This window comes from Leptodactylus fuscus, chromosome 8 (genome assembly GCF_031893055.1).
Source record: "Leptodactylus fuscus isolate aLepFus1 chromosome 8, aLepFus1.hap2, whole genome shotgun sequence".
Lineage (NCBI taxonomy): Eukaryota > Metazoa > Chordata > Amphibia > Anura > Leptodactylidae > Leptodactylus > Leptodactylus fuscus.
In genome coordinates this window covers 5,160,077-5,177,659 of record NC_134272.1, presented here as the reverse complement: position 1 = coordinate 5,177,659, position 17,583 = coordinate 5,160,077, and the positions used below count along the sequence as shown (strand labels likewise).

Below are 17,583 nucleotides of genomic sequence, written 5' to 3'. Positions count from 1 at the left end.
GGCCAAAAATAAGAAATTAAACCATATCAGGGTGCAGACTTAGAGGGTAGAGAAGCAAAATGAAGTTAGAATACTTGATTTTTTTCCTTCCCTACCTGGCAGCAGACATAGGGGAAGTTGTGCTACCCCCCCCCCCCCCCCATAGCTATTTGTTTTTGGCTTGTCAGACTCCACATACCTTACAAAAACTGCATCAAAAAATGCATCATGCAAATAAACATGTCAAAAAACCCTTTCCTAAGGACTCTGTCTGAACATAGCCTTATTGCTGCTGGTCCATCTCATCCACACCTTGCAGAAAAATATGCACAGTGGAAATGCTGCAATATCTAAAACTTTAGCGCTTTTGGAAATCGCAGCATGTCAATTGTACCTATGGAAACGTTGGCGGTTTCCCTATAAGGCTAGGTTCACATTTGTTTTTTTTGGGCCGGATTTTGACGCGGAATTCGCATCAGAATCCGGTTCAAAAAACACCTCCCATTGACATCAGTTGGAGCCGTTCACTTGCTCTTTTCGTAAGCGGTTTCTTCTTTGAGGCCTCCGCCTCAAAATCTGGTCCAAAAAACCCCATGTGAACCCGGCCTAAATGTAATGGAAGCAGAAAGTCCACAGCAGAAAACTCCAGACATTCTGTGAAAAGCGTTCGGGGAAAAACTGTGACATGTTTCTGCTGCAATTGTTCCTGCATTGCTTTTTTTTTTTGCTCTGTGTGGCCTTAGCATAAATCAATAGCCATACCAAAAAAAATAGCAATACCATGCCCCCGTGATATAAATTACAGGTATAACAGTTTTTTACTACTAGCACTTTGTGCTATTAAAAAAGAGGGGTTGAGTATCAGGAACAAACCTCCATCCAAATCCTTACCTGTAAAATCACTGTATTAGGGTAGGTAACTGTAGGTGACGCTAGAGAGCAAGTTTCTTACTTGTGCAGGAGAGTTAATTTGCATATTGTTCCGCGGTATCACTGCAGCTCTGCAAGGAGTGACCCCTGCGAGGTGAACCTGATATAGATGCCAGGACCAGCCGACATTTACTTAGTGCTTATGTTCCAAAAATATTAGATGGCTACTGATGTTACGAGCACAAGTCTTTCTAACCCCTGAGGCAGTGGAGGTTGCATCTCGTATATCAGGACGTGCAACCTCTGCCAGATCCTCCGCCTGGGGAAAATGTACATTAGCTGATAATTGGGGCAAAAAAGTATTTAGTCAGTCACCAATAGTGCAAGTTCCACCACTTAAAAAGATGAGAGGCGTCTGTAATTTACATCATAGGTTCGACCTCAACTATGAGAGACAAAATGAGAAAACAAATCCAGAAAATCACATTGTCTGATTTTGTAAGAATTTATTTTCAAATTATGGTGGAAAATAAGTATTTGGTCAGTAACAAAATTTCATCTCAATCCTTTGTTCTCTCTCCTTTGTTGGCAATGACAGAGGTCAGACGTTTTCTGTAAGTCTCCACAAGGTTGGCACACACTGTTGTTGGTATGTTGGCCCATTCCTCCATGCAGATCTCCTCTAGAGCAGTGATGTTTTGGGGCTGTCGCTTGGCAACATGGACTTTCAACTCCCTCCAAAGGTTTTCTATAGGGTTGAGATCTGGAGACTGGCTAGGCCACTCCAGGACCTTGAAATGCTTCTTACAAAGCCACTCCTTCGTTGCCCTGGCGGTGTGCTTTGGATCATTGTCACGTTGAAAGACCCAGCCACGTTTCATCTTCAACGCCCTTGCTGATGGAAGGAGGTTTGCACTCAAAATCTCACGATACATGGCCCCATTCATTCTTTCATGTACCCGGATCAGTCGTCCTGGCCCCTTTGCAGAGAAACAGCCCCAAAGCATGATGTTTCCCCCCCCATGCTTTACAGTAGGTATGGTGTTTGATGGATGCAACTCAGTATTCTTTTTCCTCCAAACACGAAAAGTTGTGTTTCTACCAAACAGTTCCAGTTTGGTTTCATCAGACCATAGGACATTCTACCAATACTCTTCTGGATCATCCAAATGCTCTCTAGCAAACTTCAGACGGGCCCGGACATGTACTGGCTTAAGCAGTGGGACACGTCTGGCACTGCAGGATCTGAGTCCCTGGCGGCGTAGTGTGTTACTGATGGTAGGCTTTGTTACATTGGTCCCAGCTCTCTGCAGTTCATTCACTAGGTCCCCCCGCGTGGTTCTGGGATTTTTGCTCACCGTTCTTGTGATCATTTTGACCCCACGGGGTGAGATTTTGCGTGGAGCCCCAGATCATCAGATTATCAGTGGTCTTGTATGAAGGTATAATAGATCTGCACTGATGCACAAGCTATAATAGATCTCTACAAGCTATAATAGATCTCCACAAGGTATAATAGATCTGCACAAGGTATAATAGATCTGCACTGATGCACAAGGTATAATAGATCTACACAAGGTATAATAGATCTGCACAAGGTATAATAGATCTGCACTGATGCACAAGGTATAATAGATCTACACAAGGTATAATAGATCTGCACTGATGCACAAGGTATAATAGATCTGCACAAGGTATAATAGATCTGCACAAGGTATAATAGATCTGCACTGATGCACAAGGTATAATAGATCTGCACAAGGTATAATAGATCTGCACAAGGTATAATAGATCTGCACTGATGCACAAGGTATAATAGATCTGCACAAGGTATAATAGACCTGCACTGATGCACAAGGTATAATAGATCTGCACAAGGTATAATAGATCTGCACAAGGTATAATAGATCTGCACTGATGCACAAGGTATAATAGATCTGCACAAGGTATAATAGACCTGCACTGATGCACAAGGTATAATAGATCTGCACAAGGTATAATAGATCTGCACTGATGCACAAGGTATAATAGATCTGCACAAGGTATAATAGATCTGCACTGATGCACCTAAAAGTTCCATTTCTTAGTCCCTTTTAGTGACTTCTATAGAAGTTTCTAAAGACATCTAGAAAGTATGTGAGTTCCACAGGTGAGGCCGCAGTGCGTCTTTGTAGCTGATTTCCTCTCTGTTACTTACAGAGATCGGACAGAGCTGCACTTTGGGTTGGGAAGGATCACAAATAGAGGAAGGAAGTTGGAATTGCAAACCAGTGTGTTAGAAACAGACGCATGAAACCTGCCTCGCCGTACGTCTGCACATATGTAAGGCCTCGTGTACAGGATTGTATGGGACTGATCCAGATATGGAATCTGCACTACTGAAGAAAATACAACTTGAGAAAAACGTCCTCGATTTGACTTTGATATATCAAACCTTCACTCTGTTAAGTCCATATCACTCGTATAGTGAAATTTAGAAGAACAACAACAATCCACTAATGACACTTGTTCCAATGTGCAATATCACGAGACCAGGAGCGAACGACTGAGCCGAGAGATTAGTGATGAAGATTCTGAAAAAGTGGTTTTAGATTTTTTGATAAGGTGGTAAAATGTAACAAACACTCGATACATTGGTATCACTGTAAGTGCACCGAGCCACAGAATAAAGGTAACCTATCAATACTGAACACTGCAAAACCCACAAGATAATGGAGCAAATGCAGCGTATGTCTAATTCCATCCTTCCCAATACATCATTCAGAATATTCATTGGTACGAGTTGTCTTGCAAAAAATAAGTCCTCTGTGAATAGAAAAATAAAACTATTATGGCTTGTGAAAGGTTGGGAGTCAAATACAAAAATTCGAGTTAGTCTAAGAACGTCCTGCAGCAATAAAGCGCTGCGAGAAAAACTGCGGAGGGAACGTATCGCGATTCTTCACCAGGGCCCTGAGCAATGTTGGAGCAGGAACAATGGGGTCGGTGAAGGTGAGTATATGAGTAAGACGTTGGTAGATCTCATCTCCAACCTACATACTGCTTGATAGTCTATAACTGTTTAATGACAGAAGTGACACAAGATGGCGACCAGGCAAAATGGATTGCTCAGAACTACACATGGAGTTACACAAAGGCTCAGGCCTTGTCCACATCTGTGGTCGGTATTCCATTCAGGGAGTCCACTTGGGGACCCCCCAAACAGAATACCGAATGCATTAAAAACAGCAGAGAAACCACAAGGACCACATAGACTTTAATAGGGTCCGTGTGTTTTCCAAGCAGACTTGCCAAACGGAATAAGGACATCATGGCTGGTTATCAGGAGGACACTACATGTATGAGAAGATAACCTGACCACAATAAGGACATCATGGCTGGTTATCAGGAGGGGACACTACATGTATGAGAAGATAACCTGACCACAATAAGGACATCATGGCTGGTTATCAGGAGGGGACACTACATGTATGAGAAGATAACCTGACCACAATAAGGACATCATGGCTGGTTATCAGGAGGGGACACTACATGTATGAGAAGATAACCTGACCACAATAAGGACATCATGGCTGGTTATCAGGAGGACACTACATGTATGAGAAGATAACCCGACCACAATAAGGACATCATGGCTGGTTATCAGGAGAGGACACTACATGTATGAGAAGATAACCCGACCACAATAAGGACATCATGGCTGGTTATCAGGACACTACATGTATGAGAAGATAACCTGACCACAATAAGGACATCATGGCTGGTTATCAGGAGGACACTACATGTATGAGAAGATAACCCGACCACAATAAGGACATCATGGCTGGTTATCAGGAGGACACTACATGTATGAGAAGATAACCCGACCACAATAAGGACATCATGGCTGGTTATCAGGAGGACACTACATGTATGAGAAGATAACCCGACCACAATAAGGACATCATGGCTGGTTATCAGGAGGACACTACATGTATGAGAAGATAACCTGACCACAATAAGGACATCATGGCTGGTTATCAGGAGGACACTACATGTATGAGAAGAGAACCCGACCACAGTAAGGACATCATGGCTGGTTATCAGGAGGACACTACGTGTATGAGAAGATACCCTGACCACAATAAGGACATCATGGCTGGTTATCAGGAGGACACTACATGTATGAGAAGATAACCCGACCACAATAAGGACATCATGGCTGGTTATCAGGAGGGGACACTACATGTATGAGAAGATAACCTGACCACAATAAGGACATCATGGCTGGTTATCAGGAGGGGACACTACATGTATGAGAAGATAACCTGACCACAATAAGGACATCATGGCTGGTTATCAGGAGGGGACACTACATGTATGAGAAGATAACCTGACCACAATAAGGACATCATGGCTGGTTATCAGGAGGGGACACTACATGTATGAGAAGATAACCTGACCACAATAAGGACATCATGGCTGGTTATCAGGAGGACACTACATGTATGAGAAGATAACCCGACCACAATAAGGACATCATGGCTGGTTATCAGGAGGACACTACATGTATGAGAAGATAACCCGACCACAATAAGGACATCATGGCTGGTTATCAGGAGGACACTACATGTATGAGAAGATAACCCGACCACAATAAGGACATCATGGCTGGTTATCAGGAGGACACTACATGTATGAGAAGATAACCCGACCACAATAAGGACATCATGGCTGGTTATCAGGAGGACACTACATGTATGAGAAGATAACCTGACCACAATAAGGACATCATGGCTGGTTATCAGGAGGACACTACATGTATGAGAAGAGAACCCGACCACAGTAAGGACATCATGGCTGGTTATCAGGAGGACACTACGTGTATGAGAAGATACCCTGACCACAATAAGGACATCATGGCTGGTTATCAGGAGGACACTACGTGTATGAGAAGATACCCTGACCACAATAAGGACATCATGGCTGGTTATCAGGAGGACACTACGTGTATGAGAAGATAACCCGACCACAATAAGGACATGATGGCTGGTTATCAGGAGGACATTACATGTATGAGAAGATAACCCGACCACAGTAAGGACATCATGGCTGGTTATCAGGAGGACACTACGTGTATGAGAAGATACCCTGACCACAATAAGGACATCATGGCTGGTTATCAGGAGGACACTACATGTATGAGAAGATAACCCCACCACAATAAGGACATCATGGCTGGTTATCAGGAAGACACTACATGTATGAGAAGATAACCTGACCACAATAAGGACATCATGGCTGGTTATCAGGTGGACACTACATGTATGAGAAGATAACCCGACCACAATAAGGACATCATGGCTGGTTATCAAGAGGGGACACTACATGTATGAGAAGATAAACTGACCACAATAAGGACATCATGGCTGGTTATCAGGAGGGGACACTACATGTATGAGAAGATAACCTGACCACAATAAGGACATCATGGCTGGTTATCAGGAGGACACTACATGTATGAGAAGATAACCCAACCACAATAAGGACATCATGGCTGGTTATCAGGAGGACACTACATGTATGAGAAGATAACCCGACCACAATAAGGACATCATGGCTGGTTATCAGGAGGACACTACATGTATGAGAAGATAACCTGACCACAATAAGGACATCATAGCTGGTTATCAGGAGGACACTACATGTATGAGAAGATAACCTGACCACAATAAGGACATCATGGCTGGTTATCAGGAGGACACTACATGTATGAGAATATAACCTGACCACAATATGGACATCATGGTTAGATATCAGGAGGGGACACTACATGTATGAGAAGATAACCTGACCACAATAAGGACATCATGGCTGGTTATCAGGACACTACATGTATGAGAAGATAACACTGACCACAATGAGGACACATAATTGGCGCAGTAAAGCGTGTGATATATTTTCGGTGATGTATACGCAGATTTGCTCAGTACTGATGTGACTATTGAGGGTTAGTCTGTACTACTGATGCTGCTGCTCCCTGATGTTCCTATTCTCCTAGGACTATGGGTATATCAGGGGGGGTGCAGCCCAGATCCCCCTAAATCTCAGCCCCACCCCCTCCCCAGGCTCAGCTCTGACTAGGAAGTCCCAAGTCCTTATATGGTGAAGCCTATGACGTCAGCCTTTGTATTGTAGTACAGGAGGGAATGCCCGGCGCGCAGCGCCCCCGGAGGACGCCAGGTGGCGCCCGGGAGCGCCTCATCTCCTCATGACTTTCTTAATATTTGGAGGAATGCGGAACCAGAATAAGTCCGAGGTTGTAGAAAAGCAGAGTCCAGTTTGAATGAGGAGAAAGGAGGAGGTGGAGGGGAGACAGTGAGCGGCGTCCACCTGCAGCCATGAGGACTACGTGAAGCCCCCCCTGCCCGAGCAGTGTCTGTGTCACTGAGGAGGAGGCTGAGGAGAGCCCAGAGAGCAGCCACAGACAGGCACCATGGCGGAAGAAAGGAACAGGAGAGCCCTGCTAGAGCTGGCCTGCAAGCCGGAGAACACGAGCTGTGCGGACTGCGGGGCTCCAGGTGAGGGGGGCGCTGATGGACTCCATGCTGATAGCGGCCCCTCAGGGCTGGGGGGGGGCTGAGACCCGAACACAGGCATGGACAGTGGGGAGGACTGCTGCTGCTGCAGAACCTCTTTAGTGGGGGGAATCTGCCGAGTAAGTCAAGTGTCATAGGCGGACGTGTGGCCATAGTTGTCTGGAAGTCATAGCTTAGTATGGAGGGAAAACATGAGAAGGTGGAGGAGGAGAAGACATAGAGGAGAAGATATAGACTGACAGGAATCACTACCTGAGGAGAAGACATAGACTGACAGGAATCATTACCTGAGGAGAAGACATAGACTGACAGGAATCATTACCTGAGGAGAAGACATAGACTGACAGGAATCATTACCTGAGGAGAAGACATAGACTGACAGGAATCACTACCTGAGGAGAAGACATAGACTGACAGGAATCACTACCTGAGGAGAAGACATAGACTGACAGGAATCATTACCTGAGGAGAAGACATAGACTGACAGGAATCATTACCTGAGGAGAAGACATAGACTGACAGGAATCATTACCTGAGGAGAAGACATAGACTGACAGGAATCATTACCTGAGGAGAAGACATAGACTGACAGGAATCATTACCTGAGGAGAAGACATAGACTGACAGGAATCATTACCTGAGGAGAAGACATAGACTGACAGGAATCACTACCTGAGGAGAAGACATAGACTGACAGGAATCACTACCTGAGGAGAAGACATAGACTGACAGGAATCACTACCTGAGGAGAAGACATAGACTGACAGGAATCATTACCTGAGGAGAAGACATAGACTGACAGGAATCACTACCTGAGGAGAAGATATAGACTGACAGGAATCACTACCTGAGGAGAAGACATAGACTGACAGGAATCACTACCTGAGGAGAAGACATAGAGGAGACATAGACTGACAGTAATCATTACCTGAGGAGAAGACATAGAGGAGACATAGACTGACAGGAATCACTACCTGAGGAGAAGACATAGACTGACAGGAATCATTACCTGAAGAGAAGACATAGACTGACAGGAATCACTACCTGAGGAGAAGACATAGAGGAGACATAGACTGACAGTAATCATTACCTGAGGAGAAGACATAGACTGACAGGAATCATTACCTGAGGAGAAGACATAGACTGACAGGAATCACTACCTGAGGAGAAGACATAGACTGACAGGAATCACTACCTGAGGAGAAGACATAGACTGACAGGAATCACTACCTGAGGAGAAGACATAGACTGACAGGAATCATTACCTGAGGAGAAGACATAGACTGACAGGAATCATTACCTGAGGAGAAGACATAGACTGACAGGAATCATTACCTGAGGAGAAGACATAGAGAAGACATAGACTGACAGGAATCATTACCTGAGGAGAAGACATAGACTGACAGGAATCATTACCTGAGGAGAAGACATAGACTGACAGGAATCACTACCTGAGGAGAAGACATAGACTGACAGGAATCACTACCTGAGGAGAAGACATAGACTGACAGGAATCATTACCTGAGGAGAAGACATAGACTGACAGGAATCACTACCTGAGGAGAAGACATAGACTGACAGGAATCACTACCTGAGGAGAAGACATAGACTGACAGGAATCACTACCTGAGGAGAAGACATAGACTGACAGGAATCACTACCTGAGGAGAAGACATAGACTGACAGGAATCACTACCTGAGGAGAAGACATAGACTGACAGGAATCATTACCTGAGGAGAAGACATAGAGAAGACATAGACTGACAGGAATCACTACCTGAGGAGAAGACATAGACTGACAGGAATCACTACCTGAGGAGAAGACATAGACTGACAGGAATCACTACCTGAGGAGAAGACATAGACTGACAGGAATCACTACCTGAGGAGAAGACATAGACTGACAGGAATCACTTCCCGAGGAGAAGACATAGACTGACAGGAATCACTACCTGAGGAGAAGACATAGACTGACAGGAATCATTACCTGAGGAGAAGACATAGAGAAGACATAGACTGACAGGAATCACTACCTGAGGAGAAGACATAGACTGACAGGAATCATTACCTGAGGAGAAGACATAGACTGACAGGAATCATTACCTGAGGAGAAGACATAGACTGACAGTAATCATTACCTGAGGAGAAGACATAGAGGAGAAGACATAGACTGACAGGAATCATTACCTGAGGAGAAGACATAGAGGAGACATAGACTGACAGGAATCACTACCTGAGGAGAAGACATAGACTGACAGGAATCATTACCTGAGGAGAAGACATAGACTGACAGGAATCATTACCTGAGGAGAAGACATAGACTGACAGGAATCATTACCTGAGGAGAAGACATAGAGAAGACATAGACTGACAGGAATCACTACCTGAGGAGAAGACATAGACTGACAGGAATCATTACCTGAGGAGAAGACATAGACTGACAGGAATCATTACCTGAGGAGAAGACATAGACTGACAGGAATCACTACCTGAGGAGAAGACATAGACTGACAGGAATCATTACCTGAGGAGAAGACATAGAGGAGACATAGACTGACAGGAATCATTACCTGAGTAGAAGACATAGACTGACAGGAATCACTATCTGAGGAGAAGACATAGAGGAGAAGACATATACTGACAGGAATCATTACCTGAGGAGAAGACATAGACTGACAGGAATCATTACCTGAGGAGAAGACATAGACTGACAGGAATCACTACCTGAGGAGAAGACATAGACTGACAGGAATCACTACCTGAGGAGAAGACATAGACTGACAGGAATCACTACCTGAGGAGAAGACATAGACTGACAGGAATCACTACCTGAGGAGAAGTCATAGACTGACAGGAATCACTACCTGAGGAGAAGACATAGAGGAGACATAGACTGACAGGAATCATTACCTGAGGAGAAGACATAGACTGACAGGAATTATTACCTGAGGGATAGTCATAGACTGACAGGAATCACTACCTGAGGATTAGTCACACACTGACAGGAATCATTACCTGAGGACTAGTCATACACTGACAGGTATCACTACCTGAGGAGAAGACATAGACTGACAGGAATCACTACCTGAGGACTAGTCATAGACTGACAGGAATTATTACCTGAGGAGAAGACATAGACTGACAGGAATCACTACCTGAGGACTAGTCACACACTGACAGGAATCGTTACCTGAGGGATAGTCATAGACTGACAGGAATCACTACCTGAGGATTAGTCATAGACTGACAGGTATCATTACCTGAGGAGAAGACATAGACTGACAGGAATCATTACCTGAGGAGAAGACATAGACTGACAGGAATCACTACCTGAGGACTAGTCATAGACTGACAGGAATCACTACCTGAGGACTAGTCATAGACTGACAGGTATCATTACCTGAGGACTAGTCATAGACTGACAGGTATCATTACCTGAGGACTAGTCATAGACTGACAGGTATCACTATCTGAGGACTAGTTATACGCTGACAGGAATCACTACCTGAGGAGAAGACATAGACTGACAGGAATCACTACCTGAGGAGAAGACATAGACTGACAGGAATTATTACCTGAGGGATAGTCATAGACTGACAGGAATCACTACCTGAGGATTAGTCACACACTGACAGGAATCATTACCTGAGGACTAGTCATACACTGACAGGTATCACTACCTGAGGACTAGTCATACACTGACAGGTATCACTACCTGAGGAGAAGACATAGACTGACAGGAATCACTACCTGAGGACTAGTCATAGACTGACAGGAATTATTACCTGAGGAGAAGACATAGACTGACAGGAATCACTACCTGAGGACTAGTCACACACTGACAGGAATCGTTACCTGAGGGATAGTCATAGACTGACAGGAATCACTACCTGAGGATTAGTCATAGACTGACAGGTATCATTACCTGAGGAGAAGACATAGACTGACAGGAATCATTACCTGAGGACTAGTCATACACTGACAGGAATCACTACCTGAGGACTAGTCATAGACTGACAGGAATCACTACCTGAGGACTAGTCATAGACTGACAGGTATCATTACCTGAGGACTAGTCATAGACTGACAGGTATCATTACCTGAGGACTAGTCATAGACTGACAGGTATCACTATCTGAGGACTAGTTATACGCTGACAGGAATCACTACCTGAGGACTAGTCATACACTGACAGGAATTATTACCTGAGGACTAGTCATAGACTGACAGGTATCATTACCTGAGGACTAGCCATAGACTGACAGGTATCACTATCTGAGGACTAGTCATAGACTGACAGGAATCACTATCTGAGGACTAGTTATACGCTGACAGGAATCACTACCTGAGGACTAGTCATAGACTGACAGGTATCATTACCTGAGGACTAGTCATACACTGACAGGAATCACTACCTGAGGACCAGGTCAGCATGTAGAGGTCATAGGTCAGCATGTATTCAGTCCTATAGTGAAGTTACAGACTGTCATGTGACTAGGAGAGGTCATAGGTCGGCAGCCTTGTACTCCTCTATACCTGCGGTCATGTCGGGGCTCGGGCCCTATAGATGTTATTGGCTCTTATATCTCTGTATCCAGGGGTGAGGGATAATCACCGGCTGTATCACTTTATGTTGAATCTGATGTAGATGAGCTCGCAAATTGGGGTTTTCTAAAGGAAGCTGTAGTGTCCCCCATTAGGTAACGTTTCATGTCCCCCCGATGTGGCTGCGCTTGGGATAGGTGTCAGTATTCTGCCGGTACAGGTGGAGATGGCCGTGCTGTTTCCATAGCAGGAGTGTCAGACATCTTTGGCTGTTCCTGTAACGCCCCCCAGCCATCACACATGGGTGCGCCCCTATATCATTATTTTACAGTTTAAGTCTAGGACTACCTGGCAACAGTGGCCACAAGTCCCATCCTACAACCAGAGATGGTCGTGTCATCCCTATAGTAAGTGAATGGAGTCTCGTTGTGACCACTGGGGGCGCTGCCACTGTGACTTCTAGTTACAGTCCTATGAAAAAGTTTGGGCACCCCTATTAATGTTAATCATTTTTAGTTCTAAATATTTTGGTGTTTATAACAGCCATTTCAGTTTGATATATCTAATAACTGATGGACACAGTAATATTTCAGGATTGAAATGAGGTTTATTGTACTAACAGAAAATGTGCAATATGCATTAAACCAAAATTTGACCGGTGCAAAAGTATGGGCACCTCAACAGAAAAGTGACATTAATATTTAGTAGATCCTCCTTTTGCCTCTAGTCGCTTCCTGTAGCTTTTAATCAGTTCCTGGATCCTGGATAAAGGTATTTTGGACAAACAATTCAAGTTCAGTTAAGTTAGATGGTCGCCGAGCATGGACAGCCCGCTTCCAATCATCCCACAGATGTTCAATGATATTCAGGTCTGGGGACTGGGATGGCCATTCCAGAACATTGTAATTGTTCCTCTGCATGAATGCCTGAGGATTTGGAGCGGTGTTTTGGATCATTGTCTTGCTGAAATATCCATCCCCGGTGTAACTTCAACTTCGTCACTGATTCTTGAACATTATTCTCAAGAATCTGCTGATACTGAGTGGAATCCATGCGACCCTCAACTTTACCAAGATTCCCGGTGCCGGCATTGGCCACACAGCCCCAAAGCATGATGGAACCTCCACCAAATTTTACAGTGGGTAGCATGTGTTTTTCTTGGAATGCTGTTTCTTTTTGGACGCCATGCATAACGCCTTTTTTTTATAACCAAACAACTCAATTTTTGTTTCCAAAATGAAGCTGGCTTGTCCAAATGTGCTTTTACATACCTAAGGGGGCTCTGTTTGTGGCGTACGTGCAGAAACAGCTTCTTTCTCATCACTCTCCCATACAGCTTCTATTTGTGCAAAGTGCGCTGTATAGTTGACCGATGCACAGTGACACCATCTGCAGCAAGATGATGCTGCAGCTCTTTGGAGGTGGTCTGTGGATTGTCCTTGACTGTTCTCACCATTCTTCTTCTCTGCCTTTCTGATATTTTTCTTGGCCTGCCACTTCTGGGCTTAACAAGAACTGTCCCTGTGGTCTTCCATTTCCTTACTATGTTCCTCACAGTGGAAACTGACAGGTTAAATCTCTGAGACAACTTTTTGTATCCTTCCCCTGAACAACTATGTTGAACAATCTTTGTTTTCAGATCATTTGAGAGTTGTTTTGAGTAGCCCATGATGCCACTCTTCAGAGGAGATTCAAATAGGAGATCAACTTGCAATTGGCCACCTTAAATACCTTTTCTTATGATTGTATACACCTGGCTATGAAGTTCAAAGCTCACTGAGGTTACAAAACCAATTTTGTGCTTCAGTAAGTCAGTAAAAAGTAGTTAGGAGAATTCAAATCAATAAAATGATAAGGGTGCCCATACTTTTGCACCGGTCAAATTTTGGTTTAATGCATATTGCACATTTTCTGTTAGTACAATAAACCTCATTTCAATCCTGAAATATTACTGTGTCCATCAGTTATTAGATATATCAAACTGAAATGGCTGTTGCAAACACCAAAATATTTAGAACAAAAAATGATTAAGATTAATAGGGGTGCCCAAACTTTTTCATAGGACTGTATATAAAGATGGAGCATTGCTGCATTATTTTGTGACAGCGCCGGGGTCACACCATAACCTAACTTTCTTACTAGTAAAGGAGTTGCAGGGTGACGCGGTGATCTTTGGTTGTTGCTGTGTAGCCAATAAGCAAAAAAATCTACATGAGAAGTTCAGTAACTTTTTCTCACAGCCTGTATTACAGTTCGGAGCTGCTTTTGTGGTACTGCAGGCTTCAGAGCTGGAATCCTCCGCTCACATTGATGCTTCTGGTGATTTGTATTCTGCCCAAACCAATGTAGGAAAAACCAAGTACATGACAGGAGCTCAACTCACTAGATGTGTCTGACAACCTGCAGAATTGTGAATACAGCTCCGACACCTTTCCTGGTTAATCCACTTTATGTTGAGGTTTCTGTTTCCCCGTTTCCAGGTATTATTTGGTGTCTTCACCTATTCTCACGTCCTTTGTTATAATACAGAGACCTGGAGAGGTTTGATAGACTAGTCACAGGCTTTGGCTGCACCCTGCAGCTTCTTGGAAGGGCATCTAATTCATTCATTGTGTCAAGTCATTTTGTAACACGTCTTGGAGGATCCTTGGTTTTATACATCTGCATACAAGGACGTAATAATGTGGCGGAAGAGAATGAGGAACATGTCAGGAAGTTTAGCCTTGTCTGCATGATGTGCAAGCCGGCGGGGGTCAATGTTAAGTGTCAATGTATCAGACCTTGTTATCAGTAAGTCGAGCTCATTGCAGTCTCCTGTTCTGCATCCCTTTTTGCAAAATCTACAAAAAATGAACACAAAGTTCTTCGTATATCATTTTTTATTTCTATAAGCAACTGCACAGACAGCTTGCTACCAAGAAGTAAGCAATTGCAGAAGACAGTCGGGGGAGAAGGGATTATGCTTGCAGGATCAGACTGCACAGGGTTTGTTTGTAGTCTGTTATCATGGAGACACCTAGGGAATTATTACAGGGGTTGTCCAGGATATAAAGTTTTCCACAAGAAGGCCAGGAAAGGTAACAAAAAAACCATACTTACCTGTCCCTGGTACTCCAGGGTCTCCTACCACAGACCGGGGTGGGAGACCTCGCCACATGTGATTGCAGTGGCCAATCAGCATCCTAAGGAAAGGACTTGGACGTCCCAGGTGATGTATATGAGTGACGTCCCGGTTCCTTTCCTATGGCTGATGATTGGCCTCAGTGGTCACGTGAAGCATTGGGGGGCTGCTGGACAGGTATATATATATATATATATATATATATATATTTGTTTTGTTTTTTTCCACCTTCCCCTTCCTTTTTTTGGATCACTGTATACCTGGACACCCCCTTTAACAATGCAGATTCCTCTTATAAGGCTAATATCCGCATTGAGCTCTATGGGAACCTAAGTTTGGTTAAAGGGTTTTTCTGGACTCAAAAAGATTTGTCATCCTGGAAACTTATCCTGTGCAAAATGAAAAATCAGTTTGGGGCTGGAAATCCACACTTCTGAATGTTGCGGCCGTGTTACTTTTGCACCAGTTTTCTGTTTCCTTTGCATTTGTTGCATTGGGATGATTTTGCTGCTGCTTTTTGCACATGTGGTGTGAAGATGATCGTTGGCACATCGTGGCTTTATCTTTGTGCCCCACAAGATGCTTTACGTGATGACTTTTCGATATTAATCTTTCGGCGTGCATTGTATGTGCGCTATGATAATGTAGCTGCTAGATACCTTCCCTATAAATATACCGCTACCAGCTGTCTCCGGTTTACAGCCGCCCTCCTTAGGAGTTGTGACAATGTTATTCCTGTTTCATGTTGACCTACTTTACTGTATAATTACTCTTGTTACATCTGAGGATGGGAATACCCGGTGTGTGATTTCTTGTTTGATTGTAGAAGCCGAGGTTAGAGGCCGTCTCCACCCACATTGAATATAGCGCAGAATTGTTTTAAGCTGGTTCCACTACTTAAAGGGACATTAAAAAATAACATTTCCCATGTGCCTGGTATTACAGTCATGTCTCTCACTCTGCTTCTATCTCTCATCTTGATATATCAGACTGGGGCCATTGCCTAGGAACCGTGTAAGTCAGGCCTCGGTCACACACTCGGTGTCACCCATAACAGCCTTTAGTGGTACCTGTATGATGACATTGCAAGGACGGTACCACTAAAATGACTCACTGGGGGAAGAGAAACTCCTATCATGATAGGCAGTCTGATCGATGGATCAGAATAACAGACTGAAAACTAATATAACAATGGATATAGGCGCAGCGCATTCTGTCTGTATCCATCATTATTCAGTGTAATGTAAAAAAAACAAGATGTTTGCTTTTCAGATATTAGATGACGCCCCGCACGCACAATTTTATCCTCCATCTAAAACAATAACAAATACTACAAAAGAAATCTTCCATCTTGTTCTACATTACAGTGATTGAGATTGGATACAGCCGGTATGTGCTCCATCTGCATCAGTCATCATATTAGTTTATCAATCCGTTGTTCTGATCCTGTCCTGGCTGATGTGAACTTCACTCTATTCCTACTAGAAACCTAGGAAATGAACTGACAATTTACTGTTTGTCCAAGAGTGTATGTGTATAGGAAATTGGGCAGGATAGTATAGTAGGGTTATTTTTGGGCTAGCTTTAATACCTTTTATTTAGAGATTGTCTATGGTTTTATAACTTGTATTTGCATTCTTTATACATGAGGAAGTGTCTGCGCTCTAATTCTTGTATTCTCTGAGCGAGAAGGATAGTATACACATTTATAGCAGTTCATATCTGTATTTTGTGACCTGATATGCGCTCAGTGACTTTGCTTTGCTGTGTAACTTCCTGTTAAAAAAAAAAGAACGACCTTTCGCCTGCACGTTTTGGCTCCGTCATCTTCTGCTTTCATACTCAGTAAATCAGTTTCCTAATGAAATTACAAGCGCTGCTGTAAAGGAGATATTCCCTAGAAAGCCTGGCTGCTTGCACCAGTGCACCTACACCAGGACGTTGCTTCTCTGATGCCTGCATCAGTGCACCTACACCAGGACGCTGCTCCTCCGATGCCTGCACCAGTGCACCCACACCGGGGATGCTGCCCCTCCTGTGCCTGCACCAGTGCACCTACACCAGGACGCTGCTCCTCCGGTACCTGCACTAGTGCACCTACACCAGGACGCTGCTCCTCCTGTGCCTGCACCAGTGCACCTACACCAGGGACGCTGCTCCTCCGGTACCTGCACTAGTGCACCTACACCAGGACGCTGCTCCTCCTGTGCCTGCATCAGTGCACCTACATCAGGGACGCTACTCCTCCGGTACCTGCACTAGTGCACCTACACCAGGACGCTGCTCCTCCTGTGCCTGCACCAGTGCACCTACACCAGGGACGCTGCTCCCCCTGTGTCTGCACCAGTGTACCTACAACAGGACGCTGCTCATCCGGTGCCTGCACCAGTGCACCTATACCAGGGACACTGATCCCCCTGTGTCTGCACCAGTGCACCTACACCAAGGATGCCGCTCCTCCTGTGCCTGCACCATCTATACCGTGTTATC

At 44.3% G+C, this 17,583-nt stretch overlaps 1 protein-coding gene across 1 annotated transcript in view; it reads left to right on the top strand.

Annotated features, from left to right (window-relative positions):
- Positions 1-7,131: 7,131 nt before the first annotated feature.
- The window catches only part of ADAP1 (ArfGAP with dual PH domains 1), a 94,710-nt gene continuing 84,258 nt past the window's right edge, over positions 7,132-17,583 (top strand). Inside the window, exon 1 of the mRNA XM_075285085.1 lies at positions 7,132-7,409. Within this exon, the coding sequence (XP_075141186.1) occupies positions 7,325-7,409 (85 nt within the window). The 5' untranslated portion in view covers positions 7,132-7,324. The remainder of the gene's footprint in view (positions 7,410-17,583) is intronic.